The 26,617-nt window shown below is 56.0% G+C and overlaps 1 protein-coding gene across 2 annotated transcripts in view; it reads left to right on the top strand.

The window, feature by feature from the left end:
- Positions 1 to 26,617, top strand: part of Inpp5a (inositol polyphosphate-5-phosphatase A) — a 176,945-nt gene that overhangs the window by 101,872 nt on the left and 48,456 nt on the right. For both annotated transcript variants that reach the window (XM_090345575.1, XM_090345574.1), the window contains exons 5-8: positions 1,522 to 1,585; positions 3,715 to 3,818; positions 11,662 to 11,714; positions 13,352 to 13,471. In XM_090345575.1, the coding sequence (XP_090201701.1) occupies positions 1,522 to 1,585; positions 3,715 to 3,818; positions 11,662 to 11,714; positions 13,352 to 13,471 (341 nt within the window). The remainder of the gene's footprint in view (positions 1 to 1,521; positions 1,586 to 3,714; positions 3,819 to 11,661; positions 11,715 to 13,351; positions 13,472 to 26,617) is intronic.

The following is a 26,617-nucleotide window of genomic DNA, read 5'->3' as shown; positions in this document are numbered from 1 at the left end:
CATGCTAGGCAAGCAAGCACTCTACCACTAGGCCAAACTCCCGGCCCATTCATGTTCTTTTTTTTTTTTTTTTTTGGCCAGTCCTGGGCTTGAGCTCAGGGCCTGAGCCCTGTCCTTGGACTTTCTCAAGGCTAGAGCTCTACCGCTTGAACCTCAGCACCACTTCCGGCTTCTTTCTATGTATGTGGTACCGAGGAATCGAACCCGGGTCTTTGTGCATGCTAGGCAAGCACTTTAACCACGAGGCCAAACTCCCGGCCCCTAAAATTCTGTCTTTTTTTCCAGTCCTGGGCTTGAGCTCAGGGCGTGAGCACTGTCCTTGGACTTTCTCAAGGCTAGAGCTCTACCACTTGAGCCTCAGCACGACTTCTGGCTTTTTTCTATTTATGTGGTACCAAGGAATCGAACCTGGGTCTTCATGCATGCTAGGCAAGCAAGCACTCTACCACTAGGCCAAACTCCCGGCCCATTCATGTTCTTTTTTTTTTTTTTTTTTTGGCCAGTCCTGGGCTTGAGCTCAGGGCCTGAGCCCTGTCCTTGGACTTTCTCAAGGCTAGAGCTCTACCGCTTGAACCTCAGCACCACTTCCGGCTTCTTTCTATGTATGTGGTACCGAGGAATCGAACCCGGGTCTTTGTGCATGCTAGGCAAGCACTCCACCACTAGGCCAAACCCCCGACCTGTTTTTGAAAATAAACATTGTAAATCTCAATTTCCTGCTGGAAGTTGGAATGTGTGAGCTCAAGCCCAGGACTGGCAGCCAGCATCAAGTCTGGGCTGACTTTGATGACCCCAGGAACCAGGCTTGTCTTGTTCTTTAAAAACCGTCACTCGTGTATGTGGCTGCAACCCCTCACCTTCACAGTCAAGTGTTTTAAAAATTTTAAAGAAAATAGCCAGTCTGTTGCCTCTTGAGTTTATGTAGACATGAAAGCACAACTGCAAGTTTCACCTTCCCGTCAGGTGGTTTTGATGGTTTGTTTAAGATGTACCTTTGCGATGGAATACGCTGAGAAGCTGGATTTGCTCAACTCTTGTTCCCTACAAAAGGGAATGTTAGAACTTGGAGGTGTAAACAGTTTGAGGGGAGGGGGAGACATGGTTGCTACAGAGAATCAGTGCTCTCCAGTCACCTTTTGCCCACTTTCTAAAGCAATTGCATACTTCGTAGCTGAGCAAGCTGTGGCACCTGGTGCTCCATCCCCCCCTCTGGGGCTGGTCTCCAGGACCACAGGACCGTTGTCAGGCTCAGAAAGCAGCTTGGAACCAGAATACCCTCTGATGTCAGATCACCCGGTGCTCCCATCCCCCCCCGTGCACGCACACATGTCCTTTCTCAGGAGTGCCGGCCCTTCTGCACCTGCCCTTGGTGTGGGATGTTGGCAGGCTCTGCGGCCAGCCTGCGTCTCAGCAGCTGCACACACAACGGTGCCATCACTTCCAGGTTGAGGAGCCTCCCTCGGGAATGAAGTGGTTACTCCAGCACCACCTCTGATGCTGTCTCTCTCTTTGCTCTTACAGGCACTAGGAAGCTTTTATTTTCTTCATGAATCCTTAAAAAACATCTACCAGTTTGACTTTAAAGGTAAGCCTCTGTGCCATCTCCTGGGATCTGTCTTGATGTTGCCCCCATATCTTCCAGATATTTGGGTGTCAGCATTTATGTCATGGGGAGTAGTCACTAGCCAGGGCCTTCTGTGAAGACGTGGTCACTAGCTTCTCCAGGGTAGACTTGCCCTCAGGGCCCGGCCGCCCACCCTCCTGAATGCATGCCACCTTTCCTGCAGAGGGTAGTAGAGAAGGGAGCAGTTTTCTGTCTTCCTGTGGAAAAATGTGAAGAAATGAAACAGAATGAGAGGCTTATGTTCATCAAACACAGAGATAGACAAGAGAAAATTCGGCTTCTGTGTAATAGTCACTGCCGTGTAGGCTGTTTGAGATGCCCCTTCTGAGATAGCCTCTCTACTCCATCTGTCCCCCTTGAGTCTCAGGGTACATGCTTCCCAGGTGGGAGAGACTCCTTCTAAGCCCTGTCCATCCGTGGGGTACAGGTGTGTTTGCTGACCATTGCTCATACTCTGTGTAAGAAGGTATCTCACAGGAAATCTACTGACAGGAAAAAAGACAAGAACAGTAGAAGAAGGTTCAGTGCCTGGCACCTACGCCCATAGCACAGCCATGGCTCAGGACTGACCAGAACAACATGTGGCTGCACTCTGAAGGCCTTCTAGCTCAACAGCAACAACAGAAATCACCAGGCATGCACAGAGAGAGACAAACTAGCCTTCCAGCAATGACAGATATGGGGAATGACCAGATTGGAGGTTTTCAATGACAGATAACAGTACCACAGGCACTAATGCGAAAAGTAGGTAGCACAGAGAGCAAGAACAAGGAAGCAGAGCAGTGCAGGGCAGAAATCTTACAGAGTCCTGCAACAGAGGGCGGGTGTGCAGCAAAACACTGCGAGGGTCAGTGGTGGAAGTGAAGGAAGGTCTGTGACCTAACAGGAAGGTTTGTGTTGCAGTGGGAGGAAGCTCAGTAACCGTCTGTGCTGTAATTTCCTGTGACAATAATGCCCTACAAGGGGATCTGGCATGACATTAGAAAGGTCCTTGTTGACACAGGCCGGTAACTAAGAAGCTCTGATGTAACACAAGTGACGCCTGTGTGTGACACAAGTGACATCAGAGGGAAGCTTTTACCTGGTCCTCAGCTTCCGATTCTGCTCCAGCTCTTCTGCCTGTGTCCTGCCTGTGTCCGTGGTGGACGGCGCTCTGTCCACCTCCACCAGTGATTTGGTGGACAGCACTCTGTACCCTGCAGGTCCTAGTGGCTCACAGTGAAAAAGATGTCCCATGGAATTCTGGAGGCAGCGCTGCTTGTCCAAAGCTGTCCTCCAAGAATCCACTTGGCACCACAGTGATTCACCCCAGGGCAGTTATTCTTGGCCCTGAAGGAGAGTTGGGGGCCTGGGCTGGCACTAGGGCAGCAGGTCCAGCGACATCTGGGCTGCTAGCCCAGAGGCTAGTAGCCTCTGCTACTGCACTGACCCCAGGCACATGAACCCTGCGCCCTCACAGCAGGGACCTGAAGCTTCCTGTCACCAAGACCCAGAGACTTGTAGGGCTAAATGCCAGACTCATTGTTATACAGCACTGAGTAAGGGGAACAGACCCCAAGCCACTCTCACCTCGGATTCCCTAAGCCCCGGTGGGGTTGGGGCCTTCAGAGAAGTCTAGGTGACAGTTGGCAGAGCAGGGCAGGAGAGCGTCTGCTCACTCCCCTTTCCACCCCACACTAAGAGCTCTTCCTTGGAATATGAGTGATGTTGTCTGTCTGTGTGCACAGAGGAGATCAATGTTACTCGATAAATCCTCGTGGAGGTGTGAGCGAGTGGTGATTCCACAGCCCTCTTAAATACGTTCATGGCTCTCCACGAGGGCGCCAATTAGCCCCTGTAAATCTGCAGGCTGGAAGCTCTTCGGGGTAATGAAGTGGAGTGTCAGATTCCAGGTCGTGGAACCAGAATTTATGAGAGCCACGCACCTCCCCGGAACCGCTGCTCAGAGTCGGCCCGCTGCCCACTGCCCGGCCTGGGGCCTCTTTGCTCCCGCAGGCTGTCTGCGGGGTCATACCCCCGTAGTGGGTGGCTGGCTGTTGGATGGGGCATAGTGATGAAGGTATTCATGTCATCTTCCCGGTCCCTTCCAGCCAAGAAGTACAAGAAAGTCACTGGCAAGGAGATCTACTCAGATACCCTGGAGAGCACCCCGATGCTGGAGAAGGAGAAGTTCCCGCAGGACTACTTCCCCGAGGTGCGTAGGCTGGCCTTGCCAGCCCTGGGTTCAGGGGCAGCTGTGATGCACTGTTCCATACCCAAGGTGTGCAGGGCTGAAGTGTGCTGTTTCACACCTGCCGGAGCCCAGCCTGGGGTTGCTGTGCTCTGGAGCCTGTCTCCCAGAAGTTCCGAGCCTGATCTTACAAAGCCTGGTCTTCCAGGGCTGCCCTGGGCTGCCCTGTGTCACCTTACGTCAGCCAGGTCTCAGTGCACCTCTTCCAACCAAGAGGAGCCTTCCCAAAGCCACAGGCAGAGGCCCTCCGGCTTTCCAGGCAAGCACAGGTCCCTGTCTTGCTGGAGAGGGTGGTAGCTGCCTGGGCAGCAGCTGCCAGGCCAGTGCGTTCTTCTCGCTTGGTATGGAGCACTGTGTCTCCAGGCAGCTCTTACACTGAGTGCGTGAGTTTAGATGCTGTCACCGCCAACCATTAGGGAGACTCTTGAGCCTGTATGATCTTCCTGATGCTGCACGCATCAGCCAGTATCACGAAAGCGTTTCCAGTGCTGAGGGGGAGGAGCAGCAAGGTCTCCAGTTCACACACACCCTGCCCTTACCGTGATGTAGGGACAACGCCTGGGCTCACGGTCACGCCATTCCCCCAAGAAGGCTGGTTCTGCGGTTCTCTCTCCATGGAGTCCCTGCATAGTGCAGTGCTGGGCTTGTTCAGAGCCCATTTTCACCAAGGCCACCACGTTATTAACTTGCTTTATCGCCTGTGCTTTGAGTGAAGGGCTGTGGCTGTCTGCGTGAAGGATGAGTGCTCTCGTTACCTACGGCTCAGCTTCCTCATCCATCGTGCCGGGCCAAGGATGTGGTGTCAGCAGACTGCCCTCTCTCCTCAGCCAGCTCAGGCCTATGCTGTGGGCTCCTCTTCTACTGGTTTGGAAAAGGATGGCAGAAAAGCCATCTGGAAGGCCTGAGAGCTTTCGGACAGCCACATCTATGTGTCATGACAACCCTACTGAATGTAGCTGGCTCTGCAGGGGGACCCTGGGGGCTGCAAAGTTCTGAAGAAACTGGGCCTGTTTGTAGCCCTGCTTGGGCCCTGTCCACTGCAGACTGGCCCTAGCTCTTGGGGAGGCCTCTTGAGGGTTGGCACTCACCTCCGCTCTCTGAATAACCACAGCAGGCTTAGGACTAAGTAGGAATGACAGGTGCTTGGAGAGATTCCAAGCAAGACTGGCAAGCAACTTCCCTCTTTAAGATTTTGAGAAACTCCTTGCAGGTCAGATCCCCAGTCCACAGGGGTGAACTAGACACTGGATATGGTCATAAGCAGTAGTGTATGTGATGTTTCCAGGGTAAGACAGTATTTAATGCCCAAACAAGTCAAGTACCCTTCTTTGCAACTTTCTCCCTTAGAGTGTGTGTGTGTGTGTGTGTGTGTGTGTGTGTGTGTGTGCACGCGCGTGCATGCATGCACAGGCCAGTACTGGGGCTTGAATGCAGGGACTCACATGCTTCCTTGGGTTTTTCTCTCAAGGCGTATATGCTGCCACATGAGCCATAGCTCCGCTCTGGGTTTTTACTGGCTTCTTGGAGGGAAGTTTTATGGACTTTTCTCCTCAGCTTGGCTACAAATGTCCGTCCTCAGATCTCAGGCTGCTGAGTAGTTAAGAATGCAGGAGTGGGCCAGGTGTTCCCAGCACAGCTTTTCCTATCAAATAAATATCCCTTCAGGTTATCTCCACTGTGAAGAAGAAAATCAATGCCATGAGCGGGGCGGTTGCTCAGCCTGGAACCCTAGCTCCTCAGAAGGCTGAGATCTGAGGCTTGCAGTTCAAAGTCCATGAGACTCTTAGCTCCAGTTAACCACTAGAAAATGGGAAGTATCACTGTGGCTCAAGGGGTAGGGCGGTAGTCTTGAGTTGAAGAGCTCAAGGCCCAGGCCCAGAGTTCAAGCCCCATGACTGACAAAAAAAAAAAATCAATACTATGGTTCCAGTCAGATTGAGAACAACCACAACTAGGCACACAACCTGCACTCCTCCATGGGGTCTTCTCCTGAGTCACGGCAGGCCATGCTCTTGGCCTTCACGGCACATCCCTCAATGGGGTCTTCTCCTTGAGAACCTTACGTGTACCTGTTCTACTGCACAGATGGCCTGTGGTGTTGTGCTTCAAGTTCTCACGAGTGGGGCTGGGAATGGGGTCCTGTGCTGTAATCGCAGTCACTTGGGAGACGAAGACTGAGCCGATCATAGTTTGAGGCTAACCTGGGGAAAGAGCTAGCAAGACCCGCAGCCACTTGTGGTGGTATACCATTCACCCAACGGAGGGGTAGTTAGGGGATTACCAGGAGGCACCGAGGGCAAAAAATAACTAGGGCAAAAAGGATGGGGCCTGTGGCTCAAGTGGCAGGGATCTGAGTCCAGACCTCAGTGCTGCTGGATCCCACGGGTCACACCTTGTTCCATAAGCTGTGTCTCTGCCCTTGGGAGAAAACTGTCACTCCCAGGACTCGGTGGACTCCACCCACAGGATCCTCCGTGCACTCCACCCACGGGATCCTCCGTGCACTCCACCCACGGGATCCTCCGTGCACTCCACCCACGGGATCCTCCGTGCACTCCACCCACGGGATCCTCCGTGCACTCCACCCACAGGATCCTCCATGGACTCCACCCACAAGAGCCCCTTCAACTCCACCCACGGGAGCCTCCGTGCACTCCACCCACGGGAACCTCCGTGCACTCCACCCACAAGAGCCCCTTCGACTCCACCCACGGGAGCCTCCGTGCACTCCACCCACGGGATCCTCCGTGCACTCCACCCACAAGAGCCCCTTCGACTCCACCCACGGGATCCTCCGTGCACTCCACCCACGGGATCCTCCGTGCACTCCACCCACAAGAGCCCCTTCGACTCCACCCACGGGATCCTCCGTGCACTCCACCCACGGGATCCTCCGTGCACTCCACCCACGGGATCCTCCGGGCACTCCACCCACAGGAGTCTCCGTGGCCTTCATCCAGTCTTGGTGACCTCCGTCCACAGGGCCCTGTACGGTGGCCTTCATTCATCCACAGGAGCCTTCCTGGTACTCCACATGAAATGGAATTTGGCACAGTTCAGAAGCAGGAAGACGTCCTCACAGCACAGCTCACCTTTGCCTTAGGCTCTGGAGGCTCTGGGGAAGGCCATACCGTCCCATCTCTGGCCTCTGTGCCCCTCTGCCAGGGTCTTAGCAAAATGTCCCCATGTCCTGAGGAGGGAGAGGAAAAGGAGAGGCTGGGATAACACTCAGGTGTGGGCTACCTTTAGAAGCTCACAGTTCTTCCAAAGACCCTGGCAGGGTCCTGGCTCCTTCAGTCCCCTGCAATCCTCGAGACCATGCGCAACTCCTCCTCCTCCTCCTCCTCCTCCTCCTCCTCCTCCTCCTCCTCCTCTTCCTCCGAGGGCTCCTTACTCCTTGGGGCTTCCCCCAGCCATGAGACTTCCCACTGTCATGGTTCTGCGGCCAGTGAGGTCTGGAGGCGGTGGCTGTGTGGCAGTGCACCGTCCCCTGTGGTGTGGGGAGTGGTGTGGGGCAGAGCGCACACAGGGAAGACAGCCCCAGGTCACATGCAGGCCCCTTGTACTCAGTGGACCATGGCTCCAGGGCCCTGGTGTCATGTCTGCAGGCAGAGACGACATTGAGCTCATGGGCAGGGCAGGCTCTGGTCTGCTGGCCTGGGAGTCTGGGTGGACGCGGGGCCCACGTTGTTAGCAGCATGGCGCTGTCCAGCCTGATGCTCAGACTATCAGCTGATGCCAGGACCCCGGGGCCTGGACCTGCCAGTGTGAGCCCTTGCTTGGATAGTCAGGGAGGCTGCCTTGGGTCCCACATATTTACTGCCTCACTTGTGCTGGTCAGGTAGGTCCTGGGTTTCCTTTCATCTGGTAATCAGCAGCAGGAAAACCTCTTTACCATTACAAACTCTAACTTCCTGTCAACAGTGTGCCCTTCTTAAAGTGGAAGGTTGGCCCTCGCCTGTGCCAGTCACAGGATTGTGCTGGCTGGAGCCAGACGAGGAGAGGCAACTGGTGAGATGCCAGAGCCTCCCACAGCCTCCACAGCCTCCCACAACCCCCCCACAGCCTCCCACAGCCTCCACAGCCCCCCACAACCTCCCACAGCCTCCACAGCCTCCCACAACCCCCCCACAACATCCCACAGCCTCCACAGCCTCCCACGACCGCCCCCCACAACCTCCCACAGCCTCCATAGCCTCCCACAACCCCCCCCACAACCTCCACAGCATCCCACAACCCCCCCACAACCTCCCACAGCCTCCACAGCCTCCCACAACCCCCCCACAGCCTCCCACAACCGCCCCCCCCACAGCCTCCACAGCCTCCTGCAGTTTCCCACAGCCTCCAGCAGCCTCCACTGCATTGGAATGCATTTTGGGGGAGGGAATTAGTTGAAGACTGATCTCTCTTTCTTTTATTACCATCACTTAAGGATAATCTAAATGTAATTACCGTGATGGAGGCATAATGCAATTCCAAATAATTACAGGCCTGTGCATCTAAAACTAACAAAACTTTCTCTGCTGATTTATGGGTGTGTTTGGCTCAGTATGAATTTCAAATGACGCCTCAGGGAGCAACACTCCAGATAATGTGAGGCCATTTTTAAAAAGCAGATTTGTGTAGTCGATCGGGGCAAGTCATTTTTTTCCTCTTGCCCGTGGTGAGAAATTGGTTGTTACCATAGATCACAGGCCCTGCTGCAAGCGCCATGAAAGATGAATTAATTCCACTAATGCTCTGAGCGGGCCTTTCACGGCAGAGCCGCCTGGCCGTAACCTCCGGCTGCCCCTCTTTTCTCCACTGCGATTTATGCTGTCTTTTTAGTAGATGAAGGTGCCTGTGTTTGCAATCCATCTGCCGGCTCAAGGAACCTCATTAACAAGGGACGGAGCAGAGGCCGTGTTGGGTGAGAGCGGTGCCACCCTCCTGGCCAGGCCTGTGTGCTTTCCTTGTCTATATGGTGACTCTCAAAGGGCCAGGGGCTGCTGCCCCACAAGTGTGGAACTATGCTTGTCTACTCTGAGGAGCTGGAAAGGACAAGTCCCAGAAGGTGATTAGTGACCAGAAAGTTCTAGAACATGCTGGTGGAAAGGGATCCATCAGACATTGAGGAGCCCTAACCCCGCCCACACTCGCCCTGCTTCCATTTCCTGAGCCTGATGTCAGTACCTACGGCTGGGGACCTCTGGGCCTTCTGAGGGGCTCAGCTCAACCTCTAGTGCCCCATGCAAGACTCCAGGCCTCCCCTCCTGCTCCTCCCCGTGCTGCACTGGGCACAGAGGCGCTTGCATGCACAGGTGCTTCTCTGTGTGTTGGCTACCCACACGAGTGTTGCACGTTTTGTCAAGGCAATGCCTCTGTGTGTGGTACCTGGGCATCAGTGTGGGTTGGGTGTCTGTGTGGGTGTGCACATGTGTTTGGGGTGTTTGGGGGAAGCTACCGTGAAGATCTTCCTGTCAGGATGGCCCCCAGCTCGGGGAGTGTCATGCACTCCTGTCCCCCCCCCAAGTGCTCAGCGCATGGAAAGTGGTCAGAAGAGGAAGCCTTGGCATAGGAACTGAGAAGGGCCTTCTAGCTCTGCCCCTTTCTCATGGAGCTAGCAGTCTTGGGCATGCCAGTTCCTCCCTGGGGAAAGGAGGGTGTTTCCGTGTTGATCCCCTCAGGTCCCCAAAGGGCGTAAGGGTCACCATGAGTGGCCCTGCCCTTGGACGGAGGCCTAGCACAGGTTCACGTCCCACAACGCAGAGTTGTTTGGAATGAGCCCAGTTATCCCAGCAGCAGGGGTGAGCGAGCCTCCCAGGGCCATTTTTCTACGTTCCTCAAAATTAACTCAGATTTCCTGAGGTTCATCTACCTTAGTGAAAAGTCTCAAAGCTAGTTAGAATTCTAAAACTGGAATTATTACCTATGGATATTATACAAAACAACATAGTATTTCCTGTTTTACATAATCCATAAAAATTGATATTGAAATAATGCCCCTTTTTACGGAAAATTAATGTCTAAAGATACACACATGTATGTGCATGCATTGAAGATATGAAGGTCTACTTATTTACTAAATTTACATAAATGTGAAAACTGAGGGGAAGAGGAACTCATTTATGTTCCTAAGCTGTGGCACTGTGGGGGTGCCTCCTGTGTCCATCCACTGTGCCACTGCAGGGACCTCCCGTGTCCACACACCGTGGCACTGCAGGGGGCCTCCCGTGTCCACACACCGTGGCACTGTAGGGGACCTCCCGTGTCCACACACCGTGGCACTGCAGAGGACCTCCCATGTCCACACACCGTGGCACTGCAGGGGACCTCCCATATCCACACACCGTGGCACTGCAGGGGGTCTCCCGTGTCCACACACCGTGGCACTGCAGAGGGCCTCCCGTGTCCACACACCGTGGCACTGCGGGGGACCTCCCGTGTCCCCACACCGTGGCACTGCAGGGGGCCTCCCGTGTCCCCACACCGTGGCTTTGCAGAGGGCCTCCCGTGTCCCCACACCGTGGCACTGCAGGGAACCTCCCGTGTCCACACACCGTGGCTTTGCAGGGGGCCTCCCGTGTCCACACACCGTGGCACTGCGGGGGCCTCCCGTGTCCACACACCGTGGCACTGCAGAGGGCCTCCCGTGTCCACACACCGTGGCACTGCGGGGGCCTCCCGTGTCCACACACCGTGGCACTGCAGGGGGTCTCCCGTGTCCACACACCGTGGCACTGCAGGGGACCTCCCGTGTCCACACACCGTGGCACTGCAGGGGACCTCCCGTGTCCACACACCGTGGCTTTGCAGATGGCCTCCCGTGTCCGCACACCGTGGCACTGCAGGGGGCCTCCCGTGTCCACACACCGTGGCACTGCAGGGGGCCTCCCGTGTCCACACACCGTGGCACTGCAGGGGGCCTCCCGTGTCCACACACCGTGGCACTGCAGGGGGTCTCCCGTGTCCACACACCGTGGCACTGCAGGGGGTCTCCCGTGTCCACACACCGTGGCACTGCAGGGGGTCTCCCGTGTCCACACACCGTGGCACTGCAGGGAACCTCCCGTGTCCACACACCGTGGCACTGCGGGGGTCTCCCGTGTCCACACACCGTGGCACTGCAGGGGGTCTCCCGTGTCCACACACCGTGGCACTGCAGGGGGCCTCCCGTGTCCACACACCGTGGCACTGCGGGGGCCTCCCGTGTCCACACACCGTGGCACTGCGGGGGCCTCCCGTGTCCACACACCGTGGCACTGCAGGGGGTCTCCCGTGTCCACACACCGTGGCACTGCAGGGGGTCTCCCGTGTCCACACACCGTGGCACTGCAGGGGGTCTCCCGTGTCCACACACCGTGGCACTGCAGGGGGTCTCCCGTGTCCACACACCGTGGCTTTGCAGGGGGCCTCCCGTGTCCACACACCGTGGCACTGCAGGGGGCCTCCCGTGTCCACACACCGTGGCACTGCAGGGGGCCTCCCGTGTCCACACACCGTGGCACTGCAGGGGGCCTCCCGTGTCCACACACCGTGGCACTGCAGGGGACCTCCCGTGTCCACACACCATGGCACTGCGGGGGCCTCCCGTGTCCACACACCGTGCCACTGCGGGGGCCTCCCCTGTCAGACTTGAGTCACTCTCTTGGTCAGGCCAACTCATGAGAACAGGGTGGCTTCTCTAGTGTCCTTGTCCCCCTGAGTGCCTGGTGCTGGCAGGTGAGCACTCTCCCATGGAGTGTCTTGTCTGGGCTCTCCAGGAGGGTGGGTCGAGGGGGCTACCAGTCTGCTTCTTGCTGCTCACTATGTGACTTTGGTTTTTCAGTGCAAGTGGTCAAGAAAAGGCTTCATCCGGACGCGGTGGTGTATTGCTGACTGGTATGTCACACGACGTCAAACTGTGTGTCTTTGCTTCATAATTCCAGAGCCAGGGCTATCCCTCTGCTGTATTTTGCATGTGGGTTACGTTGTGAATGTGCCATTGGAGGTGGTGCTCATTTTGGGTGGGGACCCAGCCTCCTGACTCTGGTTTTGGTGTGCAGGGGACAAGGTGATGCCATATGACATGGACTGTCGTTGCCCACTTCTGATCTGTGGGTGGGCAGTCCTGACACTCAGCACAAATGGCCATTGATGGTGGAAACTCTGAACCCTCCCCAGCATGGGCTCTGTGTGCCAGAGCCCATGGACAAGCAAGCCGGCAGGGAGGGATCTGGGTCCAGCGCGTGAGAGTTTTCTGCAGAGCCCACAGCCTGAGGACAGACAGTGCAGGTCTGTCTCTTATCCTCATCCTCTTCGTCGTCAGAGTCATTGGGCGAGCATGCCCAGTAGCCATGACCACCTGTAGCTTAGGAGGCCTAGTAGACACCTGGCTTCCACAGCCTCCTAGCCTGGCCTGGGGACCAGGTGGAATTCACTTGCATTTTCTTTCTGTTTTCCTCCCAGGGACTTTTCTGAAGCCTCACTGCCTAGGATTGGTTGCTATAGAACAGACTACCCTTAGCATTCAACCCTCTGTGGCTCAGCTGAGATTCTGGCCTCAGCTGGCCTTTAGAGGCTACTCAGGACAAGACCCAGAGAAGAGAGGAGGGAGGGAGAGACAAAGAGATGTTGAGATGAAGCTGCGGTCCTGAGTGACTAACACAGTAGTGGCAGCCACCTCTTCTGCCTGTGGTCTTGGTCTGAGGACATGCCCAGACGTCTAGGGTGTGGATGCTTGGAGGCTCACCAAGTGAGACTCCCCAGTTGTTGGCTTACAGAACGCTGGTGACCAGAGGCAGGAGGGGGATGCAGTCCTGCCAAGAGTCTCCTGTATGTCATAGTGAGAAGGGACAAAATTGGGTGCCAGTGTCCTGTAGAGATGGCCATGAGTGTGTTGGGGACTGGAGAGGTGGGCGTGAGTGCCAGTGACCTGGAGGGGTGGCCGTGAGTGCCAGTGAGCTGGAGGGGTGGCCTTGAGCACCTTGGAAACAGTGATCGGGCCTGATTGAAGGTGATGTACCTATGACAGCTGGAGATGCCGAGTGTCTCTGAAGGGTGTGGAAAAGGCGGATACACAGTAGATTACAGCCACACCGCACCCGTGTGTGGGAGGACTTGCAGGATTGGGGAGGCTCTTCTCAGGCCATATGCTCAAGAGATATCTGGCAAAGTAAAAATGGCCCACCGGGCTCTCACTCTGTGCTGTGCTGGAGCCCAGCCATGGTGCAGTGGGCTGGAGCATGGGCTCCGGGGAGGTGAGGCCAGGAGACATACATTCCTGTCACGGTCTAGTTGAAGCCCGTAGAAAGCCTTGCAACATGTACAAGTCCTTTTCTTATGGGTGCGTGTGCAGGGGGGACAACAACTCGTATTTTACCTGGCCAGAATTGAGCTGCTTTGGGTCAGCCTGGAGTGGCCCAGGACAGTGTAGACAGATGCCTGTGTGCCCGAGTAGGTGGGAGAGGTGGCCTCCTCAGAGCTGGGTGTGGGTTTTCATCTCCTGGTCACCTGGTTCTGTTCTCTCTCCGTTGTAGTGCCTTTGATTTGGTGAACATCCATCTTTTCCATGACGCGTCCAACTTAGTGGCCTGGGAGACAAGCCCCTCGGTGTACTCGGGAGTCCGGCACAAGGCCCTCGGTTATGTCCTCGACAGGTGAGTCCAACCCCAGCCGCCTCTGAACGTAGCTGTGGCTGCTCCAAGGCCACTTTCCTGCTTTCTTTTTATCTGTTTACCCGTGGTGCTTGGAGACACTGGCCCATCGAAGCCAGCTGACCCCTAAGTCTATCCACTGCCTATATGCTCAGCACTTCTACCTCTGCCTTCTCCCTTTTGTGCCTTGAGGATGTAGGAACCTGAATGCTGACACTGCAGCACCTCCAAAAACCAAAACTGCCTTGGGCTCTGGGCACACAAATGGATGCCCCTGGGTTCTGCCAAACATGGGCAGTGCCTTCCCCACAGCTCCGGGCTGGACTCTAGAGAAAGAAAAACCATGGCAGAGTGCACAGGGCACCCACGCCCAGGTCTCCGGGTCACCTGGTGAGGAGAAGCTGTGCAGCAAGGGCGGTGCACGGCCCTGACATTTTCCCTGGGCTTGAGACAAGGCTGCGGGGGCTCCATAGAAGAGATCTGCCTCAGCAACAGAGACCAGGGGTCATCCCAGGTGTTAGAGTCAGGTGACAGAAGAGTTACCAGGAGGTTCTTACATACAAATCTAAGCATGCAGCCTGTCTCTTTCCTACATGTACATTGTGTATGAGCAAGGCCAGAAGGGTCTGTACCTGTATATGCACAAACATGAGTGTGCATATGGGAGCATCGAGTACGTTTACGGAGAGCAGTTTGCTGTAGCTCAGCACCATGTGCTCTAAGGTCATAGGTGTGTAGCTCATTGCTGTGTGTCCTGAGGTGAGAGGCTGTAGCTCAGCCTGTGTGTGTCCTGAGGTGAGAGGCTGTAACTCAGCACTGTGTGTGTCCTGAGGTGAGAGGCTGCAGCTCAGTGCTGTATGTCCTGAGGTGAGAGTCTATAACTCACCACTGTGTGTGTCCTGAGGTGAGAGGCTGCAGCTCAGTGCTGTGTGTCCTGAGGGGAGAAGCTGTAGGTCAGCGCTGTGTGTGTCCTGAGGTGAGAGGCTGTAGCTCAGCCCTGTGTGTATCCTGAGGTGAGAGGCTGCAGCTCAGTGCTGTGTGTGCCCTGAGGTGAGAGGCTGTAGCTCAGCACTGTGTGTGTCCTGAGGTGAGAAGCTGTAGCTCAGCACTGTGTGTGTCCGGAGATGAGAGGCTGTAGCTCAGCGCTGTATGTGTCCTGAGGTGAGAGGCTGTAGCTCAGCACTGTGTGTGTCCTGAGGTGAGAGGCTGTAGCTCAGCTCTGTGTGTCCTGAGGTGAGAGGCTGTACCTCAGCCTGTGTGTGTCCTGAGGCGAGAGGCTGTAGCTCAGCACTGTGTGTCCTGAGGTGAGAGGCTGTAGCTCAGCCCGGTGTGTGTCCTGAGGTGATAGCGTGTAGCTCAGCCCTGTGTGTGTCCTGAGATGAGAGGCTGTACCTCAGTACTGTGTGTGTCCTGAGGTGAGAGGCTGTACCTCAGTACTGTGTGTGTCCTGAGGTGAGAGGGTGTAGCTCAGCCCTGTGTGTGTCCTGAGATGAGAGGCTGTAGCTCAGCACTGTGTGTGCCCTGAGGTGAGAGGCTGTAGCACAGCGCTGTGTGTATCCTGACGTGAGAGGCTGTAGCTCAGCGCTGTGTGTGTCCTGAGGTGAGAGGCTGTACCTCAGCGCTGTGTGTATCCTGAGGTGAGAGGCTGTAGCTCAGCCCTGTGTGTATACTGAGGTGAGAGGCTGTAGCTCAGCTTGTGTGTGTCCTGAGGTGAGAGGCTGTAGCTCAGCACTGTGTGTCCTGAGGTGAGAGGCTGTAGCTCAGTGCTGTGTGTGTCCTGAGGTGAGGGGCTGTAGCTCAGCGCTGTGTGTCCTGAGATGAGAGGCTGTAGCGCAGCCCTGTGTGTATCCGGAGGTGAGAGGCTGCAGCTCAGTTCTGTGTGTCCTGAAGTGAGAGGCTGTAGCTCAGCCCTCTGTGTGTCCTGAGGTGAGAGGCTGTAACTCAGCACTGTCTGTGTCCTGAGGTGAGAGGCTGCAGCTCAGCGCTGTGTATGTCCTGAGGTGAGAGGCTGTAGCTCAGCGCTGTGTGTGTCCTGAGGTGAGAGGCTGTAGCTCAGCCTGTGTGTGTCCTGAGGTGAGAGGCTGTAGCACAGCGCTGTGTGTATCCTGAGGTGAGAGGCTGTAGCTCAGCGCTGTGTGTATCCTGAGGTGAGAGGCTGTAGCTCAGCCCTGTGTGTATCCTGAGGTGAGAGGCTGTAGCTCAGCCTGTGTGTGTCCTGAGGTGAGAGGCTGTAGCTCAGCACTGTGTGTCCTGAGGTGAGAGGCTGTAGCTCAGTGCTGTGTGTGTCCTGAGGTGAGAGGCTGTAGCTCAGCGCTGTGTGTGTCCTGAGATGAGAGGCTGTAGCTCAGCCCTGTGTGTATCCTGAGGTGAGAGGCTGCAGCTCAGTGCTGTATGTCCTGAAGTGAGAGGCTGTAGCTCAGCCCTCTGTGTGTCCTGAGGTGAGAGGCTGTAACTCAGCACTGTGTGTGTCCTGAGGTGAGAGGCTGCAGCTCAGCGCTGTGTATGTCCTGATGTGAGAGGCTGTAGCTCAGCACTGTGTGTGTCCTGAGGTGAGAGGCTGTAGCTCAGCGCTGTGTGTGTCCTGAGGTGAGAAGCATAGCTCAGTGCTGTGTGTGTCCTGAGGTGAGAGGCTGTACCTCAGTACTGTGTGTGTCCTGAGGTGAGAGGCTGTAGCTCAGCCCTGTGTGAGTCCTGAGGTGAGAGGCTGTAGCTCAGCGCTGTGTGTGTCCTGAGGTGAGAGACTGTAGCTCAGCCCTGTGTGTATCCTGAGGTGAGAGGCTACAGCTCAGTGCTGTGTGTCCTGAAGTGAGAGGCTGTAGCTCAGCCCTCTGTGTGTCCTGAGGTGAGAGGCTGTAACTCAGCACTGTGTGTGTCCTGAGGTGAGAGGCTGCAGCTCAGCGCTGTATATGTCCTGAGGTGAGAGGCTGTAGCTCAGCGCTGTGTGTGTCCTGAGGAGAGAGGCTGTAGCTCAGCCTGTGTGTGTCCTGAGGTGAGAGACTGTAGCTCAGCACTGTGTGTGTCCTGAGGTGAGAGGCTGTAGCTCAGCGCTGTGTGTGTCCTGAGGTGAGAGGCTGTAGCTCAGCGCTGTGTGTGTCCTGAGGTGAGAGGCTGTAGCTCAGCGGTGTGTGTGTCCTGAGGTGAGAGGCTTTAGCTCAGCGCTGTGTGTCCTGAGGTGAGAGGCTTAGCTCAGTGCTGTGTGTGTCCTGAGGTGAGAGGCTGAGATGTGTGTGTCCTGAGGTGAGAGGCTGTAGCTCAGTGCTGTGTGTCATGAGGTGAGAGGCTGTAGCTCAGCCCTGTGTGAGTCCTGAGGTGAGAGGCTATAGTTCAGCACTGTGTGTGTCCTGAGGTGAGAGGCTGTAGCTCAGCGCTGTGTGTGTCCTGAGGTGAGAGGCTGTAGCTCAGCACTGTGATTGTCCTGAGGTGAGAGGCTGTAACTCAGAACTGTGCGTGTCCTGAGGTGAGAGGCTGTACCTCAGAACTGTGCGTGTCCTGAGGTGAGAGGCTGTAGCTCAGCGCTGTGTGTGTCCTGAGGTGAGAGGCTGTAGCTGAGCGCTGTGTGTGTCCTAAGGTGAGAGGCTGTAGCTCAGCGCTGTGTGTGCTGAGGTGAGAGGATTAGCTCAGTGCTGTGTGTGTCCTGAGGTGAGAGGCTGAACTGTGTGTGTCCTGAGGTGAGAGGCTGTAGCTCAGTGCTGTGTGTCCTGAGGTGAGAGGCTGTAGCTCAGCCCTGTGTGAGTCCTGAGGTGAGAGGCTATAGCTCAGCACTGTGTGTGTCCTGAGGTGAGAGGCTGTAGCTGAGCGCTGTGTGTGTCCTGAGGTGAGAGGCTATAGCTCAGCGCTGTGTGTGTCCTGAGGTGAGAGGCTGTAGCTCAGCACTGTGAGTGTCCTGAGGTGAGAGGCTGTAACTCAGAACTGTGCGTGTCCTGAGGTGAGAGGCTGTAGCTCAGCCTGTGTGTGTCCTGAGGTGAGAGGCTGTAGCTCAGCGCTGTGTGAGTCCTGAGGTGAGAGGCTATAACTCAACGCTGTGTGTGTCCTGAGGTGAGAGGCTGTAGCTCAGCACTGTGAGTGTCCTGAGGTGAGAGGCTGTAACTCAGAACTGTGCGAGTCCTGAGGTGAGAGGCTGCACCTCACAACTGTGCGTGTCCTGAGGTGAGAGGCTGTAGCTCAGCCTGTGTGTGTCCTGAGGTGAGAGGCTGTAGCTCAGCCTGTGTGTGTCCTAACGTGAGAGGCTGTAGCTCAACACTGTGTGTCCTAAGGTGAGAGACTGTAGCTCAGTGCTGTGTGTCCTGAGGTGAGAGGCTGTAGCCTAGCCCTGTGTGTGTCCTGAGGTGAGAGGCTGTAGCTCAGCACTGTGTGTGTCCTGAGATGAGAGGCTGTATGTAGCTCAGCCCTGTGTGTGTCCTGAGGTGAGAGTCTGTAGCTAAGCCTGTGTGTGTCCTGAGGTAATAGGCTGTAGCTCAGCACTGTGTGTGTCCTGAGGTGAGAGGCTGTAGCTCAGCGCTGTGTATGTCCTTAAGTGAGAGGCTGTAGCTCAGCACTGAGTGTATCCTGAGGTGAGAGGCTGTAGCTCGGCGCTGTGTGTATCCTGAGGTGAGAGGCTGTAGCTCAGCATTGTGTGTGTCCTGAGGTGAGAGGCTGTAGCTCAGCACTGTGTGTCCTGAGGTGAGAGACTGTAGCTCAGCGCTGTGTGTGTCCTGAGGTGAGAGGCTGTACCTCAGTACTGTGTGTGTCCTGAGGTGAGAGGCTGTAGCTCAGCCCTGTGTGAGTCCTGCGGTGAGAGGCTATAGCTCAGCCCTGTGTGTGTCCTGAGGTGAGAGGCTTAATTCTGTGCTGTGCGTGTCCTGAGGTGAGAGGCTGTAGCTCAACACTGTGTGTCCTAAGGTTAGAGACTGTAGCTCAGTGCTGTGTGTCCTGAAGTGAGAGACTGTAGCTCAGCGCTGTGTGTGTCCTGAGGTGAGAGGCTGTAACTCAGCACTGTGTGTGTCCTGAGGTGAGAGGCTGCAGCTCAGCGCTGTGTATGTCCTGAGGTGAGAGGCTGTAGCTCAACACTGTGTGTCCTAAGGTTAGAGACTGTAGCTCAGTGCTGTGTGTCCTGAAGTGAGAGACTGTAGCTCAGTGCTGTGTGTGTCCTGAGGTGAGAGGCTGTAACTCAGCACTGTGTGTGTCCTGAGGTGAGAGGCTGCAGCTCAGCGCTGTGTATGTCCTGAGGTGAGAGGCTGTAGCTCAGCACTGTGTGTGTCCTGAGGTGAGAGGCTGTAGCTCAGCCTCTGTGTGTCCTGAGGTGAGAGGCTGTAGCAGAGCGCTGTGTGTGTCCTGAGGTGAGATGCTGAGGCTCAGCACTGTGTGTGCCCTGAGGTGAGAGGCTGTAGCTCAGCGCTGTGTGTGTCCTGAGGTGAGAGGCTGTAGCTCAGCGCTGTGTGTCCTGAAGTCAGAGGTTGTAGCTCACCGCTGTGTGTGTCCTGAGGTGAGAGGCTGTAGCTCAGCACTGTGTGTGTCCTGAGGTGAGAGGCTGTAGCTCAGCGCTGTGTGTGTCCTGAGGTGAGAGGCTGTAGCTCAGCCCTGTGTGTGTCCTGAGGTGAGAGGCTGTAGCTCAGCGGTGTGTGTGTCCTGAGGTGAGAGGCTTTAGCTCAGCGCTGTGTGTGTCCTGAGGTGAGAGGCTTAATTCTGTGCTGTGCGTGTCCTGAGGTGAGAGGCTGTAGCTCAACACTGTGTGTCCTAAGGTTAGAGACTGTAGCTCAGTGCTGTGTGTCCTGAAGTGAGAGACTGTAGCTCAGCGCTGTGTGTGTCCTGAGGTGAGAGGCTGTAGCTCAGCACTGTATGTCCTGAGGTGAGAGGCTGTATGTAGCTCAGCCCTGTGTGTGTCCTGAGGTGAGAGGCTGTAGCTCAGCGCTGTGTGTCCTGAGCTGAGAGTCTGTAGCTAAGCCTGTGTGTGTCCTGAGGTGAGAGGCTGTAGCTCAGCACTTTGTGTGTCCTGAGGTGAGAGGCTGTAGCTCAGCACTGTGTGTGTCCTGAGATGAGCGGCTGTAGCTCAGCGCTGTGTGTGTCCTGAGGTGAGAGGCTGTAGCTCAGTGCTGTGTGTGTCCTCAGGTGAGAGGCTGTAGCTCAGCGCTGTGTGTGTCCTGAGGTGACAGGCTGTAGCTCAGCACTGTGTGTGTCCTGAGATGAGAGGCTGTAGCTCAGCGCTTTGTGTGTCTGAGGTGAGAGGCTGTAGCTCAGCATTGTGTGTGTCCTGAGGTGAGAGGCTGTAGCTCAGCACTATGTCCTGAGGTGAGAGGCTATAGCTCAGCGCTGTGTGTCCTGAGGTGAGAGGATGTAGCTTAGCACTGTGTGTGTCCTGAGATGAGAGGTTGTAGCTCAGTCTGTGTGTCCTGAGGTGAGAGGCTGTAGCTCAGCGCTGTGTGTGTCCTGAGGTGAGAGGCTGTAGCTCAGCCTGTGTGTGTCCTGAGGTGAGAGGCTGTAGCTCAGCCTGTGTGTTTCCTAAGGTGAGAGCCTGTAGCTCAACACTGTGTGTCCTAAGGTGAGAGACTGTAGCTCAGTGCTGTGTGTCCTGTGGTGAGAGGCTGTAGCTTAGCCCTGTGTGTGTCCTCAGATGAGAGGCTGTAGCTCAGCACTGTGTGTGTCCTGAGATGAGAGGCTGTATGTAGCTCAGCCCTGTGTGTGTCCTGAGGTGATAGGCTGTAGCTCAGCGCTGTGTGTCCTGAGGTGAGGGTCTGTAGCTAAGCCTGTGTGTGTCCTGAGGTGAGAGGCTGTAGCTCAGCGCTGTGTGTGTCCTGAGGTGAGAGGCTGTAGCTCAGCCTGTGTGTGTCCTGAGGTGAGAGGCTGTAGCTCAGCCTGTGTGTTTCCTAAGGTGAGAGCCTGTAGCTCAACACTGTGTGTCCTAAGGTGAGAGACTGTAGCTCAGTGCTGTGTGTCCTGAGGTGAGAGGCTGTAGCTTAGCCCTGTGTGTGTCCTCAGGTGAGAGGCTGTAGCTCAGCACTGTGTGTGTCCTGAGATGAGAGGCTGTATGTAGCTCAGCCCTGTGTGTGTCCTTGGTGAGAGGCTGTAGCTCAGAGCTGTGTGTCCTGAAGTGAGAGTCTGTAGCTAAGCCTGTGTGTGTCCTGAGGTGAGAGGCTGTAACTCAGCCTGTGTGTGTCCTGAGGTGATAGGCTGTAGCTCAGCCCTGTGTGTGCCCTGAGGTGAGAGGCTGTAGCTCAGCCCTGTGTGTGTCCTGAGGTGAGAGGCTGTAGCTCAGCGCTGTGTGTGTCCTGAGGTGAGAGGCTGTAGCTCAGCGCTGTGTGTGTCCTGAGGTAAGAGGCTGTAGCTCAGCGCTGTGTGTGCCCTGAGGTGAGAGACTGTAGCTCAGCGCTCTATGTGTCCTGAGGTGAGAGGCTGTAGCTCAGCGCTGTGTATGTCCTGAGGTAAGAGGCTGTAGCTCAGCGCTGTGTGTGCCCTGAGGTGAGAGGCTGTAGCTCAGCGCTCTATGTGTCCTGAGGTAAGAGGCTGTAGCTCAGCGCTGTGTGTGTCCTGAGGTGAGAGGCTGTAGCTCACCGCTGTGTGTCCTGAGGTCAGAGGCTGTAGCTCAGCCCTGTGTGAGTCCTGAGGTGAGAGGCTATAGCTCAGCACTGTGTGTGTCCTGAGGTGAGAGGCTGTAGCTCAGCGCTGTGTGTGTCCTGAGGTGAGAGGCTATAGCTCAGCGCTGTGTGTGTCCTGAGGTGAGAGGCTGTAGCTCAGCACTGTGATTGTCCTGAGGTGAGAGGCTGTAACTCAGAACTGTGCGTGTCCTGAGGTGAGAGGCTGTACCTCAGAACTGTGCGTGTCCTGAGGTGAGAGGCTGTAGCTCAGCGCTGTGTGTGTCCTGAGGTGAGAGGCTGTAGCTGAGCGCTGTGTGTGTCCTAAGGTGAGAGGCTGTAGCTCAGCGCTGTGTGTGTCCTGAGGTGAGAGGCTGTAGCTCATCGCTGTGTGTGTCCTGAGGTGAGAGGCTGTAGCTCAGCTCTGTGTGTCCGGAGGTGAGAGGCTGTACCTCAGCCTGTGTGTGTTCTGAGGTGAGAGGCTGTAGCTCAGCCTGTGTGTGTCCTGAGGTGAGAGGCTGTACCTCAGCCTGTGTGTGTCCTAACGTGAGAGGCTGTAGCTCAACACTGTGTGTCCTAAGGTGAGAGACTGTAGCTCAGCTCTGTGTGTGTCCTGAGGTGAGAGGCTGTAGCTCAGCGCTGTGTGTGTCCTGATGTGATAGGCTGTAGCTCAGCGCTGTGTGTGTCCTGAGGTGAGAGGCTGTAGCTCAGCGCTGTGTGTGTCCTGAGGTGAGAGGCTGTAGCTCAGCGCTGTGTGTGTCCTGAGGTGAGAGGCTGTAGCTCAGCGGTGTGTGTGTCCTGAGGTGAGAGGCTTTAGCTCAGTGCTGTATGTGTCCTGAGGTGAGAGGATTAGCTCAGTGCTGTGTGTGTCCTGAGGTGAGAGGCTGAACTGTGTGTGTCCTGAGGTGAGAGGCTGTAGCTCAGTGCTGTGTGTCCTGAGGTGAGAGGCTGTAGCTCAGCCCTGTGTGAGTCCTGAAGTGAGAGGCTATAGCTCAGCACTGTGTGTGTCCTGAGGTGAGAGGCTGTAGCTGAGCGCTGTGTGTGTCCTGAGGTGAGAGGCTATAGCTCAGCGCTGTGTGTGTCCTGAGGTGAGAGGCTGTAGCTCAGCACTGTGAGTGTCCTGAGGTGAGAGGCTGTAACTCAGAACTGTGCGTGTCCTGAGGTGAGAGGCTGTAGCTCAGCCTCTGTGTGTCCTGAGGTGAGAGGCTGTAGCTCAGCACTGTGAGTGTCCTGAGGTGAGAGGCTGTAACTCAGAAGTGTGCGAGTCCTGAGGTGAGAGGCTGCACCTCACAACTGTCCGTGTCCTGAGGTGAGAGGCTGTAGCTCAGCCTCTGTGTGTCCTGAGGTGAGAGGCTGTAGCTCAGCCTGTGTGTGTCCTAACGTGAGAGGCTGTAGCTCAACACTGTGTGTCCTAAGGTGAGAGACTGTAGCTCAGTGCTGTGTGTCCTGAGGTGAGAGGCTGTAGCCTAGCCCTGTGTGTGTCCTGAGGTGAGAGGCTGTAGCTCAGCACTGTGTGTGTCCTGAGATGAGAGGCTGTATGTAGCTCAGCCCTGTGTGTGTCCTGAGGTGAGAGGCTGTAGCTCAGCGCTGTGTGTCCTGAGGTGAGAGTCTGTAGCTAAGCCTGTGTGTGTCCTGAGGTAATAGGCTGTAGCTCAGCACTGTGTGTGTCCTGAGGTGACAGGCTGTAGCTCAGCACTGTGTGTGTCCTGAGATGAGCGCCTGTAGATCAGCGCTGTGTGTGTCCTGAGGTGAGAGGCTGTAGCTCAGCGTTGTGTGTGTCCTGAGGTGAGAGGCTGTAACTCAGCACTGTGTGTGTCCTGAGGTGAGAGGCTGCAGCTCAGCGCTGTGTATGTCCTGAGGTGAGAGGCTGTAGCTCAGCACTGTGTGTGTCCTGAGGTGAGAGGCTGTAGCTCAGCCTCTGTGTGTCCTGAGGTGAGAGGCTGTAGCAGAGCGCTGTGTGTGTCCTGAGGTGAGATGCTGAGGCTCAGCACTGTGTGTGCCCTGAGGTGAGAGGCTGTAGCTCAGCGCTGTGTGTGTCCTGAGGTGAGAGGCTGTAGCTCAGCGCTGTGTGTGTCCTGAAGTCAGAGGCTGTAGCTCACCGCTTGTGTGTCCTGAGGTGAGAGGCTGTAGCTCAGCACTGTGTGTGTCCTGAGGTGAGAGGCTGTAGCTCAGCGCTGTGTGTGTCCTGAGGTGAGAGGCTGTAGCTCAGCCTGTGTGTGTCCTGAGGTGAGAGGCTTTAGCTCAGCCTGTGTGTGTCCTAAGGTGAGAGGCTGTAGCTCAGCACTGTGTGTGTCCTTAGGTGAGAGGCTGTAGCTCAGTGCTGTGTGTCCTGAGGTGAGAGTCTGTAGCTAAGCCTGTGTGTGTCCTGAGGTGAGAGGCTGTAGCTCAGCACTGTGTGTGTCCTGAGGTGACAGGTTGTAGCTCAGCACTGTGTGTGTCCTGAGATGAGCGGCTGTAGCTCAGCGCTGTGTGTGTCCTGAGGTGAGAGGCTGTAGCTCAGCGCTGTGTGTGTCCTGAGGTGAGAGGCTGTAGCTCAGCCAGTGTGTGTCCTTAGGTGAGAGGCTGTAGCACAGTGCTGTGTGTATCCTGAGGGGAGAGGCTGTAGCTCAGCGCTATGTGTGTCCTGAGGTGAGAGGCTGTATGTAGCTCAGCGCTGTGTGTATCCTGAGGTGCGAGGCTGTAGCTCAGCGCTGTGTGTGTCCTGAGGTGAGAGTCTGTATGTAGCTCAGTGCTGTGTGTGTCCTGAGGTGCGAGGCTGTAGCTCAGCGATGTGTGTGTCCTGTGGTGAGAGGCTGTAGCTCAGTGCTCTATGTGTCCTGAGTTGAGAGGCTGTAGCTCAGCGCTGTGTGTGTCCTCAGGTGAGAGGCTGTAGCTCAGCGCTGTGTGTGTCCTGAGGTGAGAGGCTATAGCTCAGCACTGTGTGTGTCCTGAGGTGAGAGGCTGTAGCTCAGCGCTGTGTGTGCCCTGAGGTGAGAGGTTATAGCTCAGCACTGTGTGTGTCCTGAGGTGAGAGGCTGTAGCTCAGCACTGTGAGTGTCCTGAGGTGAGAGGCTGTAACTCAGAACTGTGCGTGTCCTGAGGTGAGAGGCTGTACCTCAGAACTGTGTGTGTCCTGAGGTGAGAGGCTGTAGCTCAGCACTGTATGTCCTGAGGTGAGAGGCTGTAGCTCAGTGCTGTGTGTGTCCTGAGGTGAGAGGCTGTAACTCAGCACTGTGTGTGTCCTGAGGTGAGAGGCTGCAGCTCAGCGCTGTGTATGTCCTGAAGTGAGAGGCTGTAGCTCAGCACTGTGTGTGTCCTGAGGTGAGAGGCTGTAGCTCAGCCTCTGTGTGTCCTGAGGTGAGAGGCTGTAGCAGAGCGCTGTGTGTGTCTTGAGGTGAGATGCTGAGGCTCAGCACTGTGTGTGCCCTGAGGTGAGAGCCTGTAGCTCAGCGCTGTGTGTGTCCTGAGGTGAGAGGCTGTAGCTCAGCGCTGTGTGTGTCCTGAAGTCAGAGGCTGTAGCTCACCGCTGTGTGTGTCCTGAGGTGAGAGGCTGTAGCTCAGCACTGTGTGTGTCCTGAGGTGAGAGGCTGTAGCTCAGCGCTGTGTGTGTCCTGAGGTGAGAGGCTGTAGCTCAGCCCTGTGTGTGTCCTGAGGTGAGAGGCTGTAGCTCAGCGGTGTGTGTGTCCTGAGGTGACAGGCTTTAGCTCAGCGCTGTGTGTGTCCTGAGGTGAGAGGCTTAATTCTGTGCTGTGCGTGTCCTGAGGTGAGAGGCTGTAGCTCAACACTGTGTGTCCTAAGGTGAGAGACTGTAGCTCAGTGCTGTGTGTCCTGAGGTGAGAGGCTGTAGCTTAGGCTGTGTGTGTCCTGAGGTGAGAGGCTGTAGCTCAGCACTGTATGTCCTGAGGTGAGAGGCTGTATGTAGCTCAGCCCTGTGTGTGTCCTGAGGTGAGAGGCTGTAGCTCAGCGCTGTGTGTCCTGAGCTGAGAGTCTGTAGCTAAGCCTGTGTGTGTCCTGAGGTGAGAGGCTGTAGCTCAGCACTGTGTGTGTCCTGAGGTGACAGGCTGTAGCTCAGCACTGTGTGTGTCCTGAGATGAGCGGCTGTAGCTCAGCGCTGTGTGTGTCCTGAGGTGAGAGGCTGTAGCTCAGTGCTGTGTGTGTCCTCAGGTGAGAGGCTGTAGCTCAGCGCTGTGTGTGTCCTGAGGTGACAGACTGTAGCTCAGCACTGTGTGTGTCCTGAGATGAGAGGCTGTAGCTCAGCGCTTTGTGTGTCCTGAGGTGAGAGGCTGTAGCTCAGCATTGTGTGTGTCCTGAGGTGAGAGGCTGTATTTCAGCACTGTGTCCTGAGGTGAGAGGCTATAGCTCAGCGCTGTGTGTCCTGAGGTGAGAGGATGTAGCTTAGCACTGTGTGTGTCCTGAGATGAGAGGTTGGAGCTCAGTCTGTGTGTCCTGAGGTGAGAGGCTGTAGCTCACCACTGTGTGTCCTGAGGTGAGTGGCTGTAGCTCAGCACTGTGTGTGTCCTGAGGTGAGAGGCTGTAACTCAGCGCTGTGTGTGTCCTGAGGTGAGAGGCTGTAGCTCAGCACTGTGTGTATCCTGAGGGAGAGGCTGTAGCTCAGCCCTGTGTGTGTCCTGAGGTGAGAGGCTGTAGCTCAGCGCTGTGTGTGGTCTGAGGTGAGAGGCTGTAGCTCAGCGCTGTGTGTGTCCTGAGGTGAGAGGCTGTATGTAGCTCAGCCCTGTGTGTGTCCTGAGGTGAGAGGCTGTAGCTCAGCGCTGTGTGTCCTGAGGTGAGGGTCTGTAGCTAAGCCTGTGTGTGTCCTGAGGTGAGAGGCTGTAGCTCAGCGCTGGGTGTGTCCTGAGGTGAGGGGCTGTAGCTCAGCCTGTGTGTGTCCTGAGGTGAGAGGCTGTAGCTCAGCCTCTGTGTTTCCTAAGGTGAGGGGCTGTAGCTCAACACTGTCTATCCTAAGGTCAGAGACTGTAGCTCAGTGCTGTGTGTCCTGAGGTGAGAGGCTGTAGCTTAGCCCTGTGTGTGTCCTCAGGTGAGAGGCTGTAGCTCAGCACTGTGTGTGTCCTGAGATGAGAGGCTGTATGTAGCTCAGCCCTGTGTGTGTCCTGAGGTGAGAGGCTGTAGCTCAGAGCTGTGTGTCCTGAGGTGAGAGTCTGTAGCTAAGCCTGTGTGTGTCCTGAGGTGAGAGGCTGTAACTCAGCCTGTGTGTGTCCTGAGGTGATAGGTTGTAGCTCAGCGCTGTGTGTGCCCTGAGGTGAGAGGCTGTAGCTCAGCCCTGTGTGTGTCCTGAGGTGAGAGGCTGTAGCTCAGCGCTGTGTGTGTCCTGAGGTAAGAGGCTGTAGCTCAGCGCTGTGTGTGCCCTGAGGTGAGAGGCTGTAGCTCAGCGCTCTATGTGTCCTGAGGTGAGAGGCTTTAGCTCAGCGCTGTGTATGTCCTGAGGTAAGAGGCTGTAGCTCAGCGCTGTGTGTGCCTTGAGGTGAGAGGCTGTAGCTCAGCGCTCTATGTGTCCTGAGGTGAGAGGCTTTAGCTCAGCGCTGTGTATGTCCTGAGGTAAGAGGCTGTAGCTCAGCGCTGTGTGTGCCCTGAGGTGAGAGGCTGTAGCTCAGCGCTCTATGTGTCCTGA

The sequence above is a fragment of the Megascapheus bottae genome, chromosome 15 (assembly GCF_031878675.1).
Source record: "Megascapheus bottae isolate mThoBot1 chromosome 15, mThoBot2.hap1, whole genome shotgun sequence".
Lineage (NCBI taxonomy): Eukaryota > Metazoa > Chordata > Mammalia > Rodentia > Geomyidae > Megascapheus > Megascapheus bottae.
This window is presented reverse-complemented; position numbering and strand designations above follow the sequence as displayed.